The sequence below is a fragment of the Oenanthe melanoleuca genome, chromosome 27 (assembly GCF_029582105.1).
Source record: "Oenanthe melanoleuca isolate GR-GAL-2019-014 chromosome 27, OMel1.0, whole genome shotgun sequence".
In the NCBI taxonomy this organism is placed as follows: domain Eukaryota; kingdom Metazoa; phylum Chordata; class Aves; order Passeriformes; family Muscicapidae; genus Oenanthe; species Oenanthe melanoleuca.
This window is the reverse complement of record NC_079360.1, coordinates 3,189,792-3,214,053: the sequence shown is the minus strand read 5'-3', so window position 1 is coordinate 3,214,053 and position 24,262 is coordinate 3,189,792. Positions and strand designations below refer to the sequence as shown.

The following is a 24,262-nucleotide window of genomic DNA, read 5'->3' as shown; positions in this document are numbered from 1 at the left end:
CGGAGGGGTCCCGGTGTGACAGGCCCCGTGGGGGATCGGGTGGGGGGTGCGTCCGGACAGGGCGGGGCGGCTGCGGGCAGAGACTCAGCGGAGCCGGGGCTGGAAAAATAGAGCCTTTATTTCTCGGGGGTGCGGGGAGCGGGGGAGAGGCGGGGCGGAACAACACGAACTACGGCCGCGGAGGGGCGGTAGCGGCCGTGACCCCCGTGACCCTACGGATCCCCCCCGCCACGTCCCACGGCCCCGGGCAGGCGGGGGACCTCGGCCGGGCTGTAGAAAAGGCCCCGTGGGCGAAGAGTATAAAACCGTATCAAAATCCCTGCGAGAGTTCCGAGTGCGCCATCCCGGGGGGCTCCGGGGGCAGGACCCCCCCGGGCGGGGTCACCCTGAGCGGGGTCCCCCGGTGAGGGTCCCCCGGTGAGGGTCCCGCGGGGTCAGTGGGAGCTGGTGGAGCCGGTTCGCGGCTGCGGACGGGCGCGGCACCAAGCCCCGGCCGAGCAGCCGGGGAAGGAACGGGCGGAGCGGGGCGGCAGCGGCGGCGGCTGCGAGTCCGAGCCCCGGCGGGGGTCGGGGCCAGGGGTGTCCCCCCGCGGCGGGCGCGGCCCCTCGGCGCCCAGCCAGGGGTGCAGCGCAGCGGCGTGGGCAGAGCTGCTGCGGACCGGGCAGCGTTTGGCCCGGGGGCTGGCGGAGGGGGAGCTGAGGGAGCTGGGGGCCGCCGGGGGCGAGAGGGGCGCCGGCGCAGCGGGCGGTGTCGGCCGGGGAGGCAGCGAGACGGTGGCAGGCAGACGGCAGGGGCAGGCCGAGGCCTGTGGGGTGCCCAGGTGACCCTTGAGGAGCTCCATCATGTTCTGCAGCTCCCGGCTGAGGTGCGAAACCTCCCGGTTGAGGTGGTTGATCTGGAAAAGGACGGACAGTGGTGAGCACCGGCCGACGTCCCCGGGGATTTCGGGGACATGTACCCACCTCTAGTCCCCACCGCACCTCCTGGTTGAGCCTGCTGATGTTGTGCTTTTTCTCTTCTGCCTCCAACGCCAGGGCCGGGCCGCCTGCGTCGGTCCCTGCTGGGGAGGACACGGACAGCGGTGGAATTCCCAGCCAAGCCTCCCGGCCCCAGGCCAGCGCTCTGGCCTCGCCCGGCAGCTGCTTGGCAGTACCTGAGGTGGAGGAGTCCCTTGCCGCACTCGGCGGCGGGTCTATGTTGAAACAGAAGGTTTGTGACTCTGAAGTCCCTCCGTTGTCTTCAATCCCATCCACGATTCTGGAGCAGAAGGGGGTGAGGGTTGCCCCGCGTCACCCTCACTCCTCTCTGCCACCAGAGCCCCTCGCAGCCTGGCTGGCACAAACCCACAGCAGCGGGATGAGCCGCCGGCACATCCCAGCCTACCTGGGGCTGAGGTCGGGCGAGCCGTAAGCGTGCAGGGAGTGGATGAGGAGCTTGGCCGATTTCCTGCCCACGCCACCGTTCCTCTCCAGGAGCCGGGTGTCCCGCCGGCACTGCGGAGAGGGGCTGCGGCCGCGGCTGCCCCGGGCTGGGGAGGGGTAGTTGTACCGCGGGGCTGGGACCTGGCACGGCTCATCGCCCAGCAGGCTGCTCAGGGAGCCACGGCGCACCGAGCTGCTCAGCGCGGGCAGCAGCAGCTTGCGGCGGGAGGTGTTGGCAGAGGACTGCTGGAAAACATCTTCGGGCTCCTCCTCATCCTCCACAATAGAGGGAAGGGGCTTCTCCGGGGCAGCGCCGCTCTCTCTGGACGAGGCTGCAGGCGGGCAGGAGGTCAGGACTGATCCCAGCCACGGCCATCCCCGCCCCGTCCTCCCCATCCCCTCGGCGAGGGACGAACCTGTGGTGCCTGTGACAGCCTCGGGGTCCGGGAGTAGCGGCAGAGCCCCTGCGGGGAGAGCAGACGGTACCGGCTCAGCAGCAGGAGGGAGCCCCTGCGCAGCTCCACGGGACCAGTCACGGGCCCGCAGCCCCCCCCAGCCTCTCAGTGCCCCCTTGGACAACCAAGCCTTCACCAGCCCCACACATCAGTCTCAGTACCATCCTCCACAACCCCTCATCCACTCTCTTTACTGCTGCCAGGCCAATGATGAACTGCCCAACCTTGGCCTGAGTGTCCAGAACCAGAGCTGAGGCTGCATCCCAAGCCCCAGCCCCAGCTCAGCCATCAGAGCACCAGCTCTGTCTGGAGCATGCAGCCAGCTGGGGAGGGTGACACATGTGCAGAACCTGGTGCACACTCCTGGCATTCTCCACTCTTGCTTTGTTTACACCCCTCCTGTGTTAGAGACACGGTGTGTCTTGGTAGGGCTGTTTGGTACCTCCTGCACCACCTCCATCAGGCTTGAGGGGAAATTGGGTACCAGGGAGATGTTCCAGAGGAGCTCCAAGCCTCTCTCAGCAGAGTTGGGGGAGGAAAAGTACAGCAGAGCCATTTCTGCAGCAGAACATCCCCCCGGATGCTGAAACCATCAGCATGACTAAACCCACAGCCCCCAGCTGCGTGCTGCACTCCAGGGGTGTGCAGCTGTCTGTCCTGCAGTACCCCCGCAGTTCTCTCCAACCCCATTTCTAAGCCTTCCATCTCCCTCAGCCTCCTGCATCGCAAATGCTCTTTCTGCCAATTCCCCGGGTTGCACAGAACCAGGACAGGGCATACCTGCATGCTGGGGTGGCAGAGCTGCAGCCCCTGCCCCAGCTTTGGAGCCTGGGGGCTGCGAGCAGGGAGCGCACAGACTCGTCTTCCATGGCCAGGCACAGCCCCAGCCCCGGGGCCGTGAGGACAGGAAGGGGCCTGAGCAGGAGGACACGCACCCACCTCCATCTCGCTGCCCTCCCGCAGGTTGAAGGTCAGGTCCTGGTGGATGTCAGCTGTGAACTTGCTGGCGTACTCGGGATAGAGCTGCAGCACTTCACAGAGCCCCCGCAGCCCGATGTGCTGAAGGTCGCAGTAGGTCAGTGCCTTCACGTCCGCATTGGTCTTGATCACCTGGTCTGTGCTGCACAGGTCGGCTCCAATCAAATCCCCTTTGCCTGCAGGAGGGGACCAGGGGTGGGCTAGTGACACAAGCCCTCACCCCCTCACTCTGCCGGGCAGCAGGAAGGGCTGGGGCAGTGCCCACACCGCCTGCCCTCACCCAGGATGGCCAGGACCACGTTGTCCTTCAGCACCTCGAGGGAGCCGGAGCAGACAAAGTAGTTGGCCTGCAAGGCGTCTCCCTGGCGCAGCAGATACTCCCCCGGGGCACAGAACGAGGTCTTGATGTGCAGCGAGAGGGAGCGGAGGCAGCCCCGGCTGGCCGTCTCAAAGATGGGCAGCTGCAGGATGTCCTTGTTGAGGTGCATGGCCACGTCCGCACGCAGCTCGTCGGGGAAGTCGTGGAGCAGCTGGGGAGAGAGGAGCCAGGGCTCTGGGCATGAGGTGCAGGGAGCAAATTTCCGGCAGCCCCAGGTCTGGAGGTCCCTCTCCAGAGTGGGAAATCTCACTGCTGAGCTGCCCTGGTGTCTCAGCAGTTCCCGTGGCAGAGGCAGGCCCTGTGGTAATCAGCTGCTTCTGCTCCGTATGCCTGTCCCGCTCCCGTGCTGGCAGGAATTTGCCCCAGACCTGGTCCCTCCAGCACCGCCCTGAGCTGGCCCTGCCAGCCCCATCGCTCCCTGCTGGGCGCAGGTCGGGGCTGGACGGGGCCGCCCGACCAACACCTCCTACCTCATTAGTATCAATGCCGTTGTTCACCGACCAGGTGGTCTGGAAGTACTCCAGCAACCTCTGCTTGAGCTGCTTGGGCAGGTGATGGACGTGGATGAAGTCCTTGAGGTCCTTCATGCGGGTGTGGTAGAGCGAGCGGCGCGAGTACATGCGCTGGATGATGGCCGTGACATTGCCGAAGACAACGGCGTGCATCAGCGCTGGGGGCAGCACGGCAGCGTCAGGAACAGCGAGGGGGCACAGCACGGGGGGACTGCTCCCCAAACCCCAGCCCAGGGCTGTCTCACAGGGATACACACCCATCACCTCCCCCAGCACCCGTAATGTGTTGGGTTGATGTGACCAGGAATTTGTATTCTATCACCCTCTGTTGAAGCCGGGTGGGGTAGTGATTTCCTTATTTCCTTGGCACATATTATCTGCTAATGGGCCATCTTTAAGACAAGGTGAGGCAATCATCTTTATCTTTTCCACTGCCTATCCTCCCTCCATGAAGATATCATGTGCTGCTGGGCCATTAAGTCCCAGTGCATGACTGATAAAATTACATCATCCTATTGGAAGATGCTCCAGCCAGGGGGAAGACCAAGCCTTTCCTACCTGGATAAAAACTGAGATTTTGGACAGCAAGTTATCCGTTTTTCCACTGGATTCCAGAGGAAAACCAGACCTTTCCACATCATCTCTAGACCTTCAGAGGAAAACTGCACTATTCTACAGGTCCACTGCTTCAGCTGAACCACATCTGTCACTGCAGGGGGATGCAGCCACCATTTAATGGGACTGCTGCCAACACCCTGACTGACTGACGGGTGTCAGGTTGTATTCTGACTCTGTCAGAGTTGGGATTGTTCTTTGTAATACTGTATTTCTATTTTAATTTTCCTAGTAAAGAATTGTTATTCCTAATTCCCCTGTCTTTGCCTGAGAGCCCCTTAATTTCAAAATTATAATAATAATTTGGAGGAAAGGGATTTACATTCTCCATTACAAAGAGAAGTTTCTGCCTTTATTGGCAGACATCTGTCCTTCAAACCAGGACACCAGGCTAGGACAGAGTGCTCTGGCAGCCCGAGGGGAGTGCCCTGCCCAGCCCCACTGCTCGCCTCACCCCCAATGAGCATGGTGCAGATGGAGAAGATCTTCTCGGCGTCGGTGTTGGCGCAGATGTTGCCGAAGCCCACGCTGGTCAGGCTGCTGAGGGTGAAGTAGAGGGAGGCGATGTAGGCGCTGCGGGTGGAGGGGCCCCCCAAGGAATTGTTGATGTAGGGAGCCTCCAGCCTCTTGCCCAGCTCGTTCAGCCAGCCTGCCAAGCACAGCCCGGGGTCAGCACTTGCAGGAGCCAGCTGTGAGAGCTGCACCCCTGGCACTGCAATCTGAGCACGCCTCCACCCCTCACTCACTGATGTCCCAGGTGTGGGGGTCGTTGCTCTCCAGCTCCTTGCGGCCGATGACGTACCAGATGCAGGCCATCCAGTGTGCCAGCAGCGCAAACATGGACATGAGCAGCGTGAGCACCATGGCGCTGTACTGCGAGTACCGGTCCAGCTTCTGCAGCAGCCGCAGCAGCCGCAGCAGCCGCACTGTCTTCAGCAGGTGAACCAGCGAGGTCTGGGGGGCAGGCAGGAAGGTGAACCCCATGTAGCTGCAGGCAGGGACAAGAAGGGACCCCAACACCACCCCGGGGGCAGGAGCCCTTTGCCACCCCCACAGCTGCCAGGAGGGTCATGGCTTACAGGGCAAGCCAGAGGCAGCTCATCCCCAATCAGCCTTGCACCCCTGTGCCCAACACCCAGCAGGCAGCCAGAGTTGTGGTTTGCCAGGGCAAGAAATATCCCCAGGAAATGTGGGTGTTGGAAAGAGGCAGGGAGGTGGCAGTGGCTTTGCTGCTGAAGGCTGTACCAGCAGCACTCACCACAGTCACATTGAAGATGTAGAGCAGATCGAAGGGCAGAGCAGCGATCAGATCCACGAAGAACCAGGTGGCCACGTAATGGATGCAGATGGAGCGAGGGTCGTACACAACCTGGCCCGACTGGCTCACATATGTTGTCCGGAAGTTCAGGATGATATCTACCCCAGGAGAGCAGCACCAGCCCTCACCACCCCTTCCGTGGCTGGCAGAGCTGAGCCACCATCCACAGCCAACACTGGTCTCTCTTCTGGTGTGCCCAGGACCAACAGCAGGGGCAGAGCAATCCCAGCTCCCCTCTCCATCACCCCTCATCCCTGCCCCAGCACATCCTCTGTCCTGGATCAGTGCCCAGCCCCTCACACAGACCTACCCAGGATGAAGAGCATCTCCACGGCGATGTCGCTGACAATGGTGCTGCGGGCAGCTGAGAGACTGTCCTCTGTGTCCGTGAAGCAGACGTTGTAGGGGACAGTGATAGCCACATAGAAGGTGGCCATCAGGATCAACCAGTCCCAGAGTGCCTTGAAGATGCTGTAGTGGAGCAGGATGAAACGGGACTTCTGTACCGAGGCCACCTTGTACTCGGGGATGGATGGTTTGTTCTCAAACATGTTCTGCAGGAGCAAACATGGGGTGGTACAGGGATGGTGCAGGGGACATCCCACTCGAGGGGTGAAGGCCACCACAGCCAGCCCTTCTCCTGAATACTGCCAACCTGCTGGCACCCCCTGATGCCAAGGTGATGACACCCTTTTCCTGCACTGTGGTCACCCTCAGAGACAGGCACAGAATGCCCAATTACAGCACATCAATTAACACAATGTCATTGCTATTAACAGTAATCCTCTGGCAATGCCAGCTGCTGCCTGGAACCATCTCAGGTGCCAATTCACATGCTGGGGCAGAGGAGGGGAGAGGTGAGGACAGAGCCAGGGCCATCCCACCCAAATCCCCAAAATTCAAGACTGGTGCACTGAGATCCTTTGCCTGCTCATCAGCTCTGGGACCCAGCAGCTCTCAGACCCTCTCTCTGGCCCCACAACTGCAAGTCATACCCTGTACTGGGCACAGCAGCCCTGCAAAAGGGCTGGCACAGGACAGACTGCTCCCTGCCCCATCTGGCAGCTCCACAGCTCTGGCTCCCTGGTAACAGCACTCCCCAGAGCCAGCATGGCTGTGCTCAGAGCCAGCACTGGTGTTTCCTGACAGTGAGTGTGTGAGGAGAGGCACAGCTCTGTTAGAGCTGCCAGGTCTGCTGCCTCAAGCTCTGGGCACCCACTGGGTTCTCCTGCTGCCAACCAAACACAAGTGCAGCCTGACTACAGCGTGGCTGCCAGAGCTGGGGAGCATTTCGGTACTTGGAGGGATGGGAGGTACTTGGCAAGCCAGGGAGGGATGTGCATGGGAACAGCATCCCATTGAGCCCAGGCTCTGCTGGGGGCTGCTCTCAGGAGAGCTGCTGCACTGCCTGTTCAGCACAGCCCCAGCATGAGAGGCAGAACTGAGGCTCCCCCAGGTCCTTACATGGGTCATTTTCATCTCTCCATGGTCCCTCCGGACAAACTGGCTGCTGAGCTGGAGCAGCATGGTCCTGCCTTGCCTCCGTGCAGCCCTCAGGTGGGGGTTCCCGGGCTTCTTGCTCCTCTGCTTCTCACTCCTCTGCTTCTCTGCAGTGGATAAGGCATGCTGAGTTAGTGAGAGTGCTGTGCCATGGGTGTATGTGTCCCCCACCAGGGAACAGGGAACCCCTTTGCCACAAGCCCACTGCACACACTGCTCCCTGAACCCCATCCCCATTCTACAGCCATGGCTCACCCTCCTTCTTGTCACCAGGGTAGCTCCTGCGTCGGCTCTCTGTGATGTCCTTGAAGGAGAAGAGGAAGAGCACCACCTCCCCCTTTTCATTCTTGATGGGCATGCTGTCCAGCAGGCACCAGAAGGCAGCTCCTGGGTGGAGGAGAGAGTTGGTGAAGGCAGGGCAGCTCCCCCACCACCCAGCAGCTTCCCCCGAGGGCCACGAGGCCACGATGGGGCCAAATCCCTGCTGGAGCTGTGGCCAGCGACCCAGCCCCAGGTGCCACTCACCACCCTTCTTGTAGAAGCAGACCTCAGTCTGATACTCCTGCCTGCTCTCCAGCGCCTTCTCGATGCTCTGCAGGGTGGGCTCGCTGGTCTCAGCCCCGCAGAGGAAGCGGCAGCTGCAGTTCTTCTGCATGACCTCGGTGCGGGCAAAGCCGGTGAGGTCGCAGAAGCCATCGGAGCAGTAGACGATGGGGAAGCCACAGCGGCCCTGCGCGTTCGCCAGGATGAAGTTGCTGTCTGAAAGGAGACACAGCTGCCCCCGAGGCCTTGGGGCCACCTCAGAGGGCGCTAACAGCAGCCCAGCCCTCCTGGACCCCCGTGTATCCCTCTGGGAAGTGAAGCCAGATTTCCATCCGGCTGCTGGCTGCCCCTAGATGCTCCCAGAGCTTGCTCATCCCCCGTCCTGCTGCCCCCAAGGCCCCATCCCCATCCTGGGGCAGCAGGACAAGCCCCATGAACTGGAAGGGGAAGGAGCCGGGATCCACCTCCCGGCCCCCATCACCCACGCAAGGCAGCTCACGCCTCCCCCTCACCATCTGCTGCTCCAGCTCCGCAGGGGCTCAGGGAGCTTAGTGGAAGCAGCAGCTCCCGGCTGGGCACATCCAGCCCAGGGGTGCCCAGCTGTGGTGCTGAGATCCCCGGAGGTGTGGTGTGCTGGGGCACCAGCTAAGAGGGTGGGAGAAAAGCTGTGAGCCCATGGGAAGTCGAGGACCAGTGCCCAGCTGCCATGAGCTAGAGGTGAACTCCAGCATCCTCGGCCTCTCAGCAGCACAGACCCTCCCCAGCATCACCCAGCCCTGGCAGGGGGAGGTGGCACCAGCCACAGTAAGGTCCTCACCAGCCCTTTGCCCTGCCCAATCACAGAACAGCTGTTCTGGCCCCCAGCCCCCTGCCACAGGCCCTGCCCCACGGCACCAGTGGGACAGATGGGCTCATGTTAGCAGGGTGCCAAGGAGGCAGGTGAGCAGCTGGCATGGACTGGGGTGGAACCCAGTGTGGGCAGATCAGGGTATTCCCAGCCCCAAAATGGTCTCTGATGGTGGGTGCCCAGCACAGGATCCTTGCACCACACAGCCAGGATCATGTAGATGTGCTCTGCCCCCTCTCACTGAATAAAGGAGTCCACAGTGATGCCAGCACCCACACACCACGGGCAGAGAGGTGCCAGGGCAAGGCAAACACAGCAAGAGAGGCTGCGGGAGGCACCCGCAGGCAGCCCTGGCCAGTGGGATTGCCGGGGGGCCACCACAGCACAGCTCAGCCCAGGATTAGCTCGGAGAAGCAAAAATAGCCTGAAGCTGTGACTAAGGCCAGATTTTGGCTCTGGGAAGCTGGGATTATGGTGATATCCAGGATGTGTTATTAGAACAGAAAACAAGGGTTTGCATTTGGGAGTGGCTCTCTGAGCTGGAGGATGTGGCCCTGGCAGGCTTGGCAGATCCCAGCCATGGTGGCCAGTGTGCCTGGCTGGGTGTCCCGGGGCTCAGAGCAGCGGCTGCCCGGGAGAGGCAGGGTTAACTCCCCACGGGGTATCACTGCGCTAAACCCCTCTCCATGGCAGATAAAGCCGATAAGAGGCACATCAAACCCGCAAAGCCCCACACTGTTTAAAAGTGCCCGGGGGCAGTTGATCAGCTTTGGACAGGGAACTGTCAGGACACTGGAGGCAAAGCCAGGCTCTCCGGGGCAAATTCCCAAGGCTTTGGTCATGGTGTTGCAGGCAGCTTCCCCGAGGACTCTTCCCTTGGAAAGTCTGATCCAGGAGCTCTGCCCCTGAGGAGGGACAGTGGGATCACCGACATGAGGCACGTGTGGCTCTGCCCTGTCACCTCCAGGCGCAGCTCACGCAGAGTCGGGGAAGAGAGATTTCTCACACATTGCAGCCCCAAGGGTAAAATCCCAAATTTCAGCAAATGACCCGCTGCACCACCAGGGCTGCCCCGTGTCACTCCAGACCAGGAGACAGCTCGGCATCGCAGCAAACACATGCTCCAGAGTGCTCCAAGCGCCTCGATTAGTGCCCTGGGAGGCGGCTGCAGGCTCCCAGTGCCACCTTCACACCGGTCCCTCCCAGCAAGAGAGACAGCTGGCCCGAGGGACACCTGCTCCAGGTGTTTTGAGGGGAAGCTGAGGTCAGCCGTGAACACGGCCCGTCCCCGGATGGCTTCATGGTGCCAGCACTGGAGCTGGCATGTGGCACCCGGGCATCACCCATCCCGAATTCAATCCATCGCGGCCCCGGCACATGGACACGGAGAGGAACTCAGCAGCGGGGACAAGGACACTACTCGGGCACGGGACGGGGCAGCGCGGGCGCCTGGGAATCCCGGGTCAGCCGGGCTTATCGAGACCGACCGTGCCCTCCCCGGATCTCCCCCGCCGCTCCCGGGGCCCCGCGCGTCCCTCCCGTGGACACCGGGATCTGTCCCTGGTGCTGAGCGCGGCTGCGCGGCACCGGCGGCGGGAGCGGGGCGAGCATCGCGGGGGCGGCCTGGGGCACGGGGAGTACCGGAGCACCGAGCCCAGGCACGGGACGGTCCCCGTACAGCGCGTGGGTGGCCGCACCCGGCCGAGCCCCGGGTCTGCGGGGCCGGCCCGAGCCCTGTCCCGTTCGCCCTCTCCGGTTTCCCCCAGCCGGTTTCCCCCCACGGCCCCTCTCCGGTCCCGTCCCAGCCCTACGTGTGCCATCGAAGCGCGTGGCGATGGTGTCCAGGAAGGTGTTCTGCGGCGCCAGCAGCCCCTTCATCACCGGCATCGTCCCGCCCGACCGGGGCCGCCGCGGGGCTGCGGCGGCGGGGCTGCCTCCGCCGCCCCCGGCCCCTCCGCAGCGCCGCCGGCTGATCCCGGCCCGCCCGGGGCTCCCGCCCCGCCCCCGCCCCGCCCCGGCACCGGGAGGGGCCTCGGCACCGCCGAGCACCGTCCCCCGCCCGCGGGTAGGGCGATCTGCCCCGAGGGAGCTCTGGGTTCGTAGCGCCGGGACCCGCTCGGCACCGGGGCAGCCGTACCGGGAGGCACCGGGACCCGCTCGGCACTGGGGCAGCCGTACCGGGAGGCACCGGGACCCGCTCGGCACCGGGGCCGCCGTACCGGGAGGCACCGGGACCCACTCGGCACTGGGGCAGCCGTACCGGGAGGCACCGGGACCCGCTCGGCACTGGAGTCGCCGTACCGGGAGGCACCGGGAGGCACCGGGACCCTCTCGTCCCCGGCCCTCCCGGGCTCACGGGGGCTGCAGAAGGAGCAGGAGGCGCCGCACCTCGGTGAACCTCTGTCCTGGTACTGCACCCTGCAGCTGGTCCCGCACACGCCCCAGTGCAGGAGGAACGCACTTGCTCCGACAGCTGCCCCGGCACTGAGCTGCGCCCTCCCCAGACAATCAAAAGAGCCGGGTGACATCAGGCTACCGTTTATTGTAAAAGGCCGCGGTGCCCTGAGCAGGCGGGGCCAGGGCCAGGGCTGGGAGGAGGTATCTAAAAGTGCTATTTACACTGAGCTCCGGCCGTGTGTCCGCCGAGTCCATCCTGCCAGGGATCCCCTCTCTGTCCCGCTGCCCCCATCCCATTCAGTAAAAGCTCATTGCAGCTCCCTGGGCCTGGCTTGTGCTCAGGTCCTTCCCTGAGTGTCCCTGGCACTCCCTGGAGCCGTGAGGGCCGGTGTCAGCACCTCGCGGCTCCGCTGTCGGCTGGGCGACCGTGCCCGCAGGGCAGCCCAGCGTGTCGTGGCAGGCGGTGCCAGGGTGCTGCCCGCGCTTGCCCATGGTGAGGATGCCCGCAGCGTGGTTGCCGGAGCCATGGAGCAGGCGGTAGAGCCGGCTCTGGAAGGCCAGGGGGACGCTCTTCCTCTTGCCCAGGGTGAGGATGCCAGCGGCGTGGTTGCCCATGCCGTGCAGGAGGTCGTAGACACGGCAGGAGCAGGTCTTCTGCCGGCAGCAGTGGGGCAGGTTCTGCCGGGCAGCAGCCAGGGAGCAGAAGAGGAGCAGGAGCAGGAGGCAGGCAGCTCGCCGGGGCTGCCGGAGCAACGGGCAGCGTTAGTGCAGGACAGAGAGGGGGGACTGGACAGCCCCAGCCGTGCTCACTGGTGTTTCAACTCCCCCCTGCCCTGGTTGTTGCCGCAGGGACCCAGCCCCACACCCAAAGTGCACCTGCAGCGTCACCTTTCACTGCCCTGGGGCACGGCCAGCACCTCACCTGTGTTCCAACCAGCAGCCAGATGTGGTGTCCTCACCGCACCCCTGTCCTGCTGTGGCAAACACCCTCCTCTCGCTGTCCAGTGTCACAGGACAAGCAGTGAAAGCACCCACGCTGCAGGCATTGCATGCCCAGCTCCCTCCCAGGCAGTCCCCTCATCGGCTGCTGGCTACAGCCAGGGAATCCCGGGGGATTTGCTGCACACTCGGAGCTTCCCAAGAAACCAGCCAGGCCCTCCCACACCCCCAGCCCTACATTCTGACCTCCCACCCATCGCTGTTCTCTTGTCCCCAGGGGCTGCAGCACCCCAGCCCCACCTTAGTGTTGGGCACCTCCATCCTTCCTGGGCTCTTCAGGTGGCCGAGCGGCTCTGGGGCATGTCCCATCGGGCAGCCAACAGCGCAGCACCCTGCACTGCCACCGCCACTTTATAGGGCCCAGCACAATAGTGCTGCCAAAAATACCGCTGGGGCAGCGGGAGCAGCTGGTCTCTGGGAGACGTGGGAGCGCTGTGGCCGGTAGCCCGGAGACCATCCAGGCCTTTCCCCTCATTTGCAGCTCCCCATTGTGAGGGTACTCACTGGACGGGGCGCTTGGCACTAATGAGGCGGTAATTGCCCATGGGCTGAGCTGCTGGGCTGGCACAAAGAGGCTGAAGGTCAGCGCTGGCCGGCTCCGACAGCAGCGCAGTGCGCGGGGCCGCTGCTCAGAGCCCCATTAGGCTAATTAACCCCCTGAACAAAGGGGTGCCAGCAGCTGTATAGCTCCCTGACTGACGTGGGGAGCCGTCACTCTGCGCTTGGCTGGTGCCAGGGAGGGATAGTGCCACCAGAATCCTGTACCCAGTGCCACCCTCCATCCCCTTTGATGACACCATCCCATCCTGGTCCTGTGCCTGGAACACAGGGAGCCACAGGGCACCAGGGAGGGTCTTGCACTCTTTATAACACTCCAAAGCCCCAGCCCAACCCCAGACCACCTCCAGCCTTTGCTTGTGCTGAACTCCCTTGCCCTGAGGGATGAACCCAAATGTTTCCCTGATGCCAGAAGCCACATCTGCTGTTCAGGGACACCCTGGCCCCACATCTGCTGCACCAGAGAGCCTCCCAGTCCCCCTGTACAGTAGGGATGCTATGGAGGTGACAGGACCAGCCAGGATGCTTCCTGCCAGCCATATATTCCCCAGGGCTGGTGAAGGCCAAACCTGCAGCCCAGGGCAGGGTAGGCAGGAGCCCAGACCTGGGGCTGCTTTTCCAAGTGGCATCTGGCACAGCAGGCTGGGGGTACATGCACATGGACACTGGGGTATCAGCATCCCCACTGGCCTTTTGGCAGAGTACTGGTTCCAGAAGCAGATGGAGGGATGGATGAGTCCTCTGGTAGCTTGGTGGGGCAAGAGGGAGCAGGGACATCTCTCCCCAACCTCTCCACTGAATTCTGGTGCAAGCCCCTCCACACAGCAGAGCACAGGCACCCAGCCTCACACACGTTCCCCAGGCAGGCTGGGGCTCCCTGCTCCCAGCCCCTGCAGCCAGGGGTGCTCAGTCCGGGCCCCAGCCCCAGACCGGGGTCAGCAGGACGCTGTGTCGCCACCTCCATCTGTCTCGGGGATGGGCTCCAGCGGGGCTTGCAGCCGAGAGGGCTCCGGCGAGGCTGATCCGTTCCTGCCGATGCCGCAGGACTGTCCCGCATTGTGGATCTGCCACAGGTTGTCCAGTGCCTCCGCCTTGGCGTGCTTGAGCAGGTCAGCCTGGCCCTGCGGGGAGGAGAGGGCGGGGGCTGTGTTAGGGTGGAGGCAGGAGGGTGACGGGGCAGGGCGGGGCGGGGCAGGGCAGGGCAGGTGTGTCCCCCAGCCCTTGCCCCTCACCTTGAGGACAGTGATGTTCCAGGCGAAGCTCTCCAGCGCCTTCTGCAGCTTGCGGCCCCGCAGCCCTTCCTTGGTTTCGATGCGGTGCAGCTCCTTGTGGAAATCCATCCCTGCGTTGGTGATAGAGGTGCTCAGAGGGTGCAGGGATGTTGGCACAGGAGCAGCCACCACCCACGACCAACAGGGACCAAACCAGAAGAATGCCCTTTGCCCTTTAAGGTTGCAGACCGGGTGGGGCTCCCCACTGCCCCAGCAGCCTCGAGAAGCCTCCCTGCCTCAAATGATGGGCCAACAGAACCCCCAACATCCCAGCACCATGATCAGCTGCAGCCTGTGGCTGTTCTGGACTCAGAGACCATGAGGTCTGGAAGGGCAGCGAAAACCCCGGGCAGAGGCACAACTCTTGCACTCCATGCTCATCTGGTGGGAGTCAGAGCAGGGCCACCAGGGCCCCCACGGGAGCGCGGGCCCCGTCACTGTGCCCCACGTGCCATCCCCGTGAGTGGGTGCTATATTTACCCCTCGTGACGCAGCAGCGGCTCCGGCCCACGCGGGAGCTCCCACGCAGCTCAGCCGCCCTCGCGCTGCCAATCACCAGCACCCACGGCCCCGCGCCCCCGCCGCAGCTCCCGGACCCCCAGCTCCTGCCAGCCGGGCACCGGCCGTGCTGCCACCACAGGGGTTTGTCCACAGCACGGCCGGGGTGAAAGCAGGGACAGGCAGCACCAGGGCACGGGGTGGGGGCTTCAGCTGCCAAATTGCTGCCTACCACCCCCCTGAGCGGCTGCACACCCCAGAGTCACTCTGCAGCATTCCAGCGCAGCAGCCAGGGCAGGACAGGAGGGCACAGCACCAATCTGTGCCCTGCAGCTTGTGCCCCACTGCTCCACTCCCTCAGCCTCGCAGCAGTGGCAGAGCTGAGCCAAGAGCTTGGGGAGATTTCCGTCTGCCGCGTAGGCAGGGAACAAACACGGCTGCTGGCAGCAAGGCTGGCATGGCGGGGACAGCAGAGCAGGGCTTCCTCCTTCTTCCCCAGCCCCTGCAGCTCCTGACACACTCCCAGCCCCACAGGGAGAAGCCTCTGGATCTGGTGGGGTCCAGCCAACAGAGGAGCCACGCAGCCATCGAGGCCTGGAGTGGGGCCAGAGGTCCAGGCAGCTGCCACAGAGTGGGGGCACCTGCAGGGAGGACCAGGGCAGGCAGCAGCAGCACCTGCCTGTGTGGGTTCTGCCATGTGTTTGGGAAGTCTTAACACTCAGTTGCCATTTCTGCCGTCAGCCTCAGCCTGTTATTTCTGGCACTAATTATGTTCTGGCGTTTGACAGCTAATGACTCTTCCCCGCTTCCTCATCAGCCTCCCCCACTCTGCTTGCTCTCTGCCACACAGCTCTGCAGCCCACCCACCCACGCCCTGCCCCAGTGCAGGAAGCCCTGAGCCCCAGGACATGCCTGGGTCTACAGACAGAGCCACAGCAGAGCTGGGGCTGCCCTCCAGGACCCACCTGCCTGCTGTGCCTGGATGAGCTTCCCATACACGGCATCCGCAGACTCGATGAGCGTCCGGCTAGTCTGGATCATCTAGGGAGAGGGGCAGCATGAGGAGCTGGGCAGCCCTGGCCCTGTGCCCCCCTGGCCAAGTGGATGGGGAGGCAGGGCTCATCAGGGGCTGCCCCCTGCACCAGCACAGTGCCTGGGGTTTGGCCCGTCCCATCTCACCCCACACAGCCGGGTATGGTGTGACCAGCACCTGGCCAATGGCCAGGTTCCCTTCAACACAAAAGAAGGAAGCAGCTCTGGCTGTGGCTATTAATGGGATTTCTCCCACCTGGTGGGACCACAGCAGGGGACAGGCAGTGCAGGCACAGGGTAGGGGCTGCAGTGTCTGAGAGTCAGACTGATCTGAGCAAGCCTGTGCCTTGGCAAGGCTCCTCCCTGGGCAGCCCTCATGCAGCTCCCTGGCCACTCACCTTCCCCTGTCCCAGGATGGGTACAGTGAGTTCAGAGCTCCCCATTCTTGGACCTTCTTATCCATCCCTCAAAACCTACTCAGGTTCATCCCACAAAAACTGCCCAGGTTCATCCCATAAAACCTGCACCACCATGGGGTGCTGGTCCCAGTGCCACTGACCCCAGAGAGCCTCCCCAGGGTGCTGGGCCCTGTCAGGACGGCACTTACCGTCTCGTAGGCGGTGAGGACCTTGCGCAGCAGGTCGGGGATGGGGCCCTGGGCCTCCATGGGGGGGTACTGCTCTGCCAGGTTGAGGGTGACGCTGGGTGCGCTGTCACTGTGCAGCAGCCACGTGGACACCGTCAGGATGCACTGCTTCATGTTGGCAGCGGGTGTCAGCCCACACAGCTCCTTGAAGGACACCAGCGCATTCTGCAGAGACCAGTGCCCAGTGTCAGGAGTTCAGCTGGGAGGACCGCCAGGAGCCCCCCAACACAGGAACACTCCCATTTCCCACAGCTCTCCGCTCCAGGTAAAGCTCCTCGCTCACGACCCCCAGGAAAAGGGGGACGGCCTGGCTCCCCACCCCTCTCAGTCCAGCCCCATCCTCCCCTGCAGGAACCAGGTCCCCTGGTGCCTCTGCAGAGCCCGTACCTGTACATTCTCCCGCAGGTCAGTGGCCTCCCGCAGCGGCTGGGTGGCCGTCCGGAAGACTTCATCGATGGCTTTGATGCCAGTGGCCTTGGTGGAAGTGTACTCGCGCACCCGGCGGCCCCGGCGCCCCGCCAGCCCCCGGCGGTGCCCCTTGCCCCCGCCACGGCGGTCGGTGATGGCCACGTGCACAAAGAGGGTGGCGTGGGGCAGGGGCTCCCCGGCCAGCGACTGGAGGGGGACGTGGCGGTAGCCGGGCTGCAGGCACTCAAAGGGGATGGTGTACTGGGCAATGAACTCGTCCCCGATGTAGTCATCATCCAGCACAACGAAGCGCAGGACGGCCAGCTCCGGCAGGTTGATCTGGAACTCCAGGCTCTCGTCGAAGATGGGGTTGTCCCCGCTCTGCAGGGCTGTCTTGGTGCGGTGCTCAGCGCAGTCGGCCGGAATGCCGTGGATTTCAGCACAGACATAGGGCTCCACCACCTCCCCCTTGGCCCCCGAGCCCTTGGGCTTGGGCAGGTTCTGCCCGCTGATGACCTTGAGGTGCAGGAGCTGGGCAGGCACCCCGGGCAGGGAGTCCTTGGCGTTGGCACTGAAGTAGGAGACCTCCTCCCGCATGATGGCCGGGCGGAGCACGTAGCCACAGGCCCCGTTCTGCCGGAACCAGCCCGCATTCAGGTCCATCATGAGCCCCGGTGTCTGGTAGTTCATAGCCACCATCTGGCAGCCGCACTTCCAGAAATCCTGGGGGTTCATGTTGCTGGCGTCGATGCGCATGGGGCTGGGGTAGATGCGGGACAGGAACCGCTTGTTGTAGCTGACCAGCTCAGCCGGGCACTCGTTGGCGAAGCGCCCCGCCTCCACCTCGCTGAAGGAACACATCTCCCAGTAGCGTTGCCCACGTCTGGAGCTCTCAAAGTCCTGGAAGGGGACTGCCTGGCAGAGGCTCACCAGCTCTGAGAGCTCCCGGCTGAGGCGCACCCGCCGCAGCCCACCTCCCTCCGGTGCCTCCCGGTCCTCCTGGCCCAGTCGCCGCGCCAGCTCCCAGCCTTCCTCCTCATCCGACACCTCCCCCTCGCTGTCCTCGCAGGTGGGCGGCAGCTTCTTGCCCTTGATGAGGATGCGGCCCTTGAGCTCCTCCGGGGAGGGCAGGTAGGACGCCACGGGGTTGGGGGGCTCCAGGTACAGCTTCTCCCCCAGCGTCTTGCGCAGGCACTGGGCAGCCAGCCGCTGCTGGGGGGCCGAGCAGCGCACCACCAGGCAGAGGATGAGGGGGTAGGCGGAGGCAGTGAAGGCGTGCTGGTCGATCAGCCCCACCACGGCACGGAAGGGCACGCAGGAGGCAGCTGAGGGGCTGGTGTAGACCACGGGCTCGCCCTCAGGGCCGTCCCACAGCACCAGCTCGATGCTGCGGCAGCCCAGGCCCAGGGCACTGATGTAGCCACTGATGTCTGAGCGGCCCCAGAAGTTGTCCTCCAGCAGGCAGGCGCTGTGGGCAGAGCTGATGTAGTAGTGGGAGAGGGGCTGCGCCATGTCCTGGCAGACCTTGCGGTGCTGCGGGTCAAAGATGGAGCAGTCAGCAGAGAGCAGGTAACGCGTGAAGCCGTCGATGGCCAGGTAGCCTTTCTCCCGGCCCTCCTTGGAGGGCTCATACTTGCTGACAATCTCCAAGCACTTCTCCTCTGTCACCCCCTCCATGCCCTGCTCTACCTCCAGGAACATCAGCAGGTCCTTCACACCCAGGTACTCCTTATTGCTGGAGAACTGGACCAGCAGGAAAAAGATCTCAGGGCGGGTGCAGAGCTCGCAGTATGCCTCCACAAAGAGGTCGCAGGCCACCTCCGTGCCAGGACGCTCACTGGCCTTCTGCAGCTCCTTGAACTTCAGCTCGATGGTGGAGGTCTTCATGCCAGGGTTGAGCGCTTTGATCAGCTGCACAGCCCGGGACACAGGGATGCGGCCAGACTTCTCCAGGTCAGCAAGGTCGAAGACAGAGGAGATCCAGGACGTCCGCAGGCTGGGGTGGCCAGTCCCGGGCGCCTCAGGGCTGTGCTTTCCATAGGACACCAGATAGCGCAGCCCCATCACCCAGGCACTCACCACATCTGCTGAGCTGGCCACCAGGTCCAGGGACTCGTAGTTGTCTCCATAGATGATGGAGAAGGCGCACTCGTCCGGGAACTGGTCAGAGAGGCCATTGCTGCGCAGGACAGGCGTCTTCTTGCCCACACGCACCTCTTTGACCGATTTGATCTCAATCTTGGCCTTCTCAGAGTCCTTCTTGGAGGGCTCCCAGCGCACGGAGCGCATGTCGGCATCCAGCACGAAGAAGCGGCTGTACATGCGGGAGTTGGAGCGCACCTTCTTCAGCTCACAGCCCTCCAGCATGAGGGAGATGCAGGCAGCTGTGCTGTTGATCTTGCGGTCATTGGGCATGGAGCTGAAGGACACTGTCTTCTTCTTGTGCGGCGGCCGCTGCCGGGAGCCATCCTGCCAGGGTGGGAAAGGGGCAGAGCCATCAGGGACAGCCAGGCAGCACACGCCCCACCAGTCCCCGGCATCCTCCTGCCCCATGGCTCCCCTGCCCCAGTCCAAAGCACTGCACAGCACTGCCCCAGGGTGCTCCAGCACCGTGCCGAGCACAGCCCACACCAGTCTGCCCCTCTCCTGGGGGCTGGGAGCCAGCTCCAGCCCTGGCTTCCCTCACAGCTCACTGCCTGGCTTATTTTAACTCTGCTTTCCTTCCTTCCTTCCTGCTCCTGGCCCTGAGCTGGATCCTTCCCCACTGCTTGCTCACCCTCACAGGCACAGCCATGCGCCAGCAGCCCAGCACAGCCCCTGCCTCCTTGGACTGGGGACGCCAGAGGAAAAGAGACTCGTGATGCAAGAGCAGAACTGTTCCTGGGGAGCCCAAGACAGACCCCCCACTCTTCTGCGAGGAGCAGAGCAGGACAGTCCCTGCCAGTGCCACATCCTGGGGACAACCAGAGCCACGGCTCTGTCCCACAGAGTGCAGGGTCATGAGGACATGGGCTGTTTGCTGCCAGACCTCATGCCCACCTTCTGTCCTACCTCACAACAGCGAGGGGGAACCCAGCTGCCACAGGTCTGGCAGGGTCAGGGGATAAGGGGGAACAGCAGGGCCAGGAGTATATTATGGGATGGATTTCATTAAGTAGCACAGTAGGAGGAGATTTAATCCACTCCTTCAAGATTATGGTGAGTCACCTCTAATCTGGTGGTGTCTCTGTCAGAGGCGGGTTCTGCTCAGCTGCCCAGGTTGGAGGTGAGGGGTTGCTCCCCTCCAGCATCCCCAGAGCTTCCACAGCTCTTGCATGGGCCTGCACCTGGGCAAGCACATCCCTGATCTGTGCCTGATCCTGGAGGGTCAGGATCTGCCCCACGGAGTCAGGCAGCCACAGCCAAGGGCATTCGGGATAAGTCGCACAAATGGATGTGTGGTTTCCCCAGGGGATGGGGAATCCTCCAGGGATACCCGGGACACAACGGCCCACGGAAAGAGGAACCAGCATCAGCCCTCAGCCCCGTGTTAGAGCCAGGCATATCCTACTACCCTGGAGCTCGGATGTGGTGGCTGTTTGCATCCTCTCGCTGCCAGATTGCTCCAGGGAGCTGGCCCAGCTCCAAGACCCTGCCTCGGTGCCAGCCACCCCGGGTCGGCAGGCGCTCAGCGGCAGGTCACGCCATCAGCCAGCCCCGCGGGGAAGGACTCGACGCAGGATGTTTCTTGCATGCTGCAATCTGAGCGCCCCACTGACAGGTAGCCCCAGCCCCCCAGCTCGCCGCGGGGCCACGGGCACAGAGGGCTGCGCCTCCTTCCCCCGGCAGGACCCCCGCCCCTCCGCGGACCCGCTCCCCGCCCGGCGCACCCACCCGCGCGGCTCCGCACCGGGCCCCACAGCTGAAAACAGGAAATCCATCCGGAAAGGAAACACGGGCGGGGGGCCTGCCTGCACCCAGCGCCAGGGACCTGCTTCCAGCTGTGACTGCTGCAGGCGGCCAGGAACACCCACCGGCACCAGCCCCGCCGCTCCTCCGACCACCCCGGCTCAGCCCGAACCCTGCAGACCCCCACCCTCCCAGGCTTAGATAGGGAAGGGGGTACCCGCTGCAGCACTTTGGGGTGCAGATGTTTGGCACACACCCAAGAGCGCCCTGCAGCACACAGCTCTGCTTCTCCCTGTGCACGGGCGAGCAGCGAGCAGCGAGCAGGGGGTGCGAGGAGCCTCCCGCCTGCAGCTGCCCTCCGCCCCTCAGTGCAGCCTGGGGACCGGCAGGGAAAAGCCTCTGCTCCCTGGCAGCCCCTTCACAGGCTGTTCCAGGCGCCTTTCAACCCAGGGGACAGCCCACGAAATGCAGGCAGGTGGCGAGTAAGTCAGCAGAGGGGTCGGGAGGACACGGCGCCATGGCCACGGCAGCATAGAGCACCCCCAGACAGAGGGCAGAGCTCCGGCCGGAGCAGGGATCCCGCTCGCTGGGCCACCGAGCTGGCAGGGTAGGCACGGCTACCTACCTACAGAGCAAAGCACCGACCACGATGCCGGTGGAGAGCATGGGCTAGCACGGAGGGCACGTTCCAATCCAGCTGCTTGCCCTGCCCAGCTCTGCAGCATGTGTTAAGCACCTCTTCAGCCAATTATCTCCTGCATTAGTGCCCTGGTGAGTGCTGATGCCCTAATCTCCACGTGACGGCCACTGTTACCGGCCATGCAACCCACTCTCAAGGCACGGGATGGAGAAGGACCAATCAGTTGGCCCTCCCTTCCCTTTATTCTCCATCCTGGCCGTGACGTGACTCATCTGCAGGTGAATTCCTCGGGTCCCGGGTCTCCCCACTACCCCTATCCCGGGCTGGGCAGCGTGGGCAGGGGGGCAGGCAGGCAGCACCCCCGGAGCTGAGGCAGTGGGAGACCAGGCACAGTCAGGGCTTTTCTACCGTCGTTTGTTCCCTGCCAAGAAGAGAGCGACTGACACATCCACTCCCCGCGGCACCAGCTGCCACTCCCCGGCGAGGGGCCGTGGAGTCAGATCCCAGAGAGGCACCACACAGCTCCTGAGCTGGGGCACGATGGGAAGGGGGCTCAGGGGACAGAACAGCAAAATGCTAGGGAAGGGACACCTCCTGCAGCAGGGAAGAACAGATCCAGTACCCCTAAGTCCCTCTCCAGCATCCTCCCATCCCACGGGACAACCAACCTGGGAAGAAAGAAGGGAGCAGGTCCTCCAGCCAGGGCACAGGGACACTGCAGGGGACAGCTCCGGACCCCACTCTCCCAGGACCCTCTCTCTCCACACAGCTAGTGAGTCGTACTTTCATATTCACTCCCCCAGCCTTTTCTGGAAATCCCAAAAAAATAACAGATCTGGCAGCTCTTTCCACATGTGCCTCCACTGCCGCTCAGGCCCCAGAAGAGATGCACATCGGAGATGCACAAGGGATCAGCGCAAGCTGGGGACACTCTCCAGGTCTGACCTCCCCCCGGGCCAGCACCCTCCCCCGCCAGCGCTGGCCCTGGGCCACCTGACCTTCACGTGAGGCCAAATCCCGTGGTGACGCAGGTGGTGACAGGGATGTGCCCGCCCTGGTGCAAGCGAGAGGTTCACCACTGCCAGTCCGCGGTGCCCACGGATGGTCCCTGGGCAAGGAAAGATGCTGGTCCGCCGGGGGAGCAGGAGACCCCGGCAAGGTCCCCAAGGAAAGCAGGCACAGACGGCGCGCTGGCAGCAGCCTCTGGCTGCACGGGAGCACCGGCAGGTCTCCGAGCCGTCACCGCGTGGGCACAGCCCCGCCGCCCCCGCAACAGTTTGCAGCGACAGCCCAGGCGGGTGCGGGCACGGACTCAGGGTCCTGGCACCGCCGTCCAGAAAACTGGATCCTGGGGACAGAAGAGCGGGGCTGGGGCACCACGGAAACAGCCCCCTCACGGGGTATTAATAGCAGCGGAGCAATCCCAGCTTAAAATAGGCTGCCGGGAGCAGGGAGGAGAGTCCCGGGCGGACGTGACCTATTGTGTCAGCGAGTACCGCTAGCATCAGCACAATCGGGGGTTCATTTAGGAAAGCACACCTGTGATCCGCTGCCCACCAGGTGCGAGACCTCCGAGACCCTCCCTGGAGCCCGGCCCCACCACGGCCCGGCACCACCGACACCAGGTGTTGGGAGCAGACTGCAAGCTGGTCAGGCCAGGCCCAAGGCTCGGTGCTTGTCAGGAGAGAGCAGGGGAGAGCAGAAGCTGCTCGAGGGGCGGGAGCGGGCATCCTCTCACGGAAACCCAGGGGTGTCCTGAGCAGGAGTGGGTGATGCTGCAGCCTGGCCACGGCACTTGACAGGACAACCCACGGACACTCCACAGAGCCGGGCCGGGCCAGATTGTGCTCTTGGGGACCCTGGGTCTGGACAGGGCGCGGAGACGCCAGTCCCGGTATGACCCGCACCGCGGGCAGGCGGCGACCCTCGGTCGCCCGGGGATGCGGCTGCTCTGCAGCTCCTCGGAGCCGCTCCACGGGCACAGGGGCAGCGAGGAGCGGCGGACAGAGCCGGTGCGGGGGACGCGGCTGCTCTGCAGCTCCTCGGAGCCGCTCCACGGGCACAGGGAGAACCGAGAGCCTGTGCGGGGGAACGCGGGGGGACACGGCTCGGCACCCCAGCGCTGCGCAGGTACCGGGCCCGGGGCGCGGGGGGGCCGGGCCGGTGCGTTGCCGGTGCGGGGCTCTCACCTTCATGATGCTGGCCCGGGGCGCGGCGGGCGCGGGGCTCCGCTCCGCCGAGTCCTCGCGGCTGCTGCTGCCTGAGCCCGAGCCGGGGCTGCCGCCGCCGCCGCCGCCGCGGGGCCCGTTGGGCAGCGGAGCGGCGGGGCGGGGCGAGCCCGGCGGCGGGGCGCCCCGGGGCCCCTCCGCCATCCCCCGCGGCCTCAGGGCAGCGGCCGCCGCGGGGCCCCGGGGCGCCCGGAGCCTGCGCCCGCCACCGCCGCCGCTGCGGGCTCAGTGGCGGAGCGGGCGGGAGGCGGCGCGGCCGGGAGGAGGGGACGGGCCGGGCGGGGGCGGGGACGCGGCGGGGATGGGGATGGGGATGGGGATGGGGATGGGGATGGGGATGGGGATGGGGATGGGGATGGGGATGGGGATGGGGATGGGGATGGGGACGGGGTTGGGATCGGCGCGGCCCCCTCGCCCCGGGCTGCAGCGGCGGGGCGGGCGGACGGGCACCGGGCACCGGGCACCGGCACCTTCGACCGCCGGGGCATCCCCGGTCTCCGCCCAGCAGCCGCCGAATCCCTGTGGGACCCGGACCGAGCCCGCACCCTGCAGCCGAGCACAAAAATCCACCCTGGCACCCTTCAGCCGGGCACCCGCACCGTCTAGCCTTGGTACCAGCCGCACAAATGAGCCTGCACCCAAAACAAACTGCACCCTGCAGCCGGGCACTCAAATCGACCTTGCACCCCCTGCAGCCTGGCATCCAAACCCAGCCGGGCACCCAGCAGGCTGGCCCTGCCCAGCGGGTACCACCCCACCAACCTCCCCTCCCACCGGGGTGGTTCCTGGGCACGGCAGTGCGAGCAGAGCCGCCCGGTGCAGCCCTAGCCCCACACGGATCTGCCAGGCAGGTGGCTCAAGGCTTTTGTTGTGCTCCCAGCCCAAGGCAAAGCTTCTCCCTGCCCGACCTGGAGCAGAAATTTTGCTCCAGCTTTCTTCCAGCAAGGATGGGGAGTAGGCCTCAGCCAGGTTTACCCATGGTGGGGGTCTCGGCTGTACCAGGGGATGCTGTGTTTTGTGTGAGCCTTGTTCAAGCAGCAGCTGCGGCACAGCAGGTGCCCCACACGCCCTTGCCAGCCCTTGAAATAACCCTTAATGAGCAGGAGAGGAAATGACCAGTCCCTCCTG

General features: G+C 64.4%; 3 protein-coding genes across 3 annotated transcripts; all 3 read right to left on the bottom strand.

The window, feature by feature from the left end:
• Nucleotides 1-118: 118 nt before the first annotated feature.
• On the bottom strand, nt 119-7,903 carry KCNH4 (potassium voltage-gated channel subfamily H member 4). The gene is made up of 15 exons (XM_056511905.1): nt 7,705-7,903; nt 7,435-7,566; nt 7,144-7,286; nt 5,990-6,233; nt 5,620-5,777; nt 5,108-5,315; nt 4,816-5,010; nt 3,705-3,904; nt 3,136-3,385; nt 2,817-3,031; nt 1,828-1,886; nt 1,385-1,744; nt 1,155-1,258; nt 982-1,061; nt 119-896 (listed from the first exon to the last, which is right to left on the bottom strand). The coding sequence occupies exons 1-15, from the start codon at nt 7,832-7,834 to the stop codon at nt 435-437; spliced, it is 2,940 nt and encodes a 979-aa protein (XP_056367880.1). The 5' UTR covers nt 7,835-7,903; the 3' UTR covers nt 119-434.
• A 3,195-nt stretch (nt 7,904-11,098) lies between these two features.
• On the bottom strand, nt 11,099-11,581 carry HCRT (hypocretin neuropeptide precursor). The gene has a single exon (XM_056511903.1). The coding sequence runs from the start codon at nt 11,579-11,581 to the stop codon at nt 11,264-11,266; it is 318 nt and encodes a 105-aa protein (XP_056367878.1). The 3' UTR covers nt 11,099-11,263.
• A 1,232-nt stretch (nt 11,582-12,813) lies between these two features.
• LOC130263953 (inactive phospholipase C-like protein 2) lies at nt 12,814-23,278 on the bottom strand. The gene is made up of 6 exons (XM_056511803.1): nt 23,096-23,278; nt 16,358-18,847; nt 15,932-16,135; nt 15,258-15,333; nt 13,756-13,865; nt 12,814-13,644 (listed from the first exon to the last, which is right to left on the bottom strand). The coding sequence occupies exons 1-6, from the start codon at nt 23,276-23,278 to the stop codon at nt 13,459-13,461; spliced, it is 3,249 nt and encodes a 1,082-aa protein (XP_056367778.1). The 3' UTR covers nt 12,814-13,458.
• Nucleotides 23,279-24,262: the final 984 nt, after the last annotated feature.

Bases quoted from the DNA above. Each gene is read 5' to 3' on its own strand.
- KCNH4 (XM_056511905.1), bottom strand. From the start codon at position 7,834: ATGCAGAAGAACTGCAGCTGCCGCTTCCTCTGCGGGGCTGAGACCAGC. The intron at 5,316-5,619 runs GTGAGTGCTGCT...CCTGCCCCCCAG, and splicing joins ACATCTTCAATGTGACTGTG to ACCTCGCTGGTTCACCTGCT. The intron at 1,745-1,827 runs GCCGAGGGGATG...AGCCTCGTCCAG, and splicing joins GCACCACAGGTTCGTCCCTC to AGAGAGCGGCGCTGCCCCGG.
- HCRT (XM_056511903.1), bottom strand. From the start codon at position 11,581: ATGGGCAACCACGCCGCTGGCATCCTCACCCTGGGCAAGAGGAAGAGC.
- LOC130263953 (XM_056511803.1), bottom strand. From the start codon at position 23,278: ATGGCGGAGGGGCCCCGGGGCGCCCCGCCGCCGGGCTCGCCCCGCCCC. The intron at 16,136-16,357 runs GTACGGGCTCTG...TGGTCTCTGCAG, and splicing joins ACCTGCGGGAGAATGTACAG to AATGCGCTGGTGTCCTTCAA. The intron at 13,866-15,257 runs GTGGGTCCTGGA...TCACCAACGCAG, and splicing joins CATCCAGGCACAGCAGGCAG to GGATGGATTTCCACAAGGAG.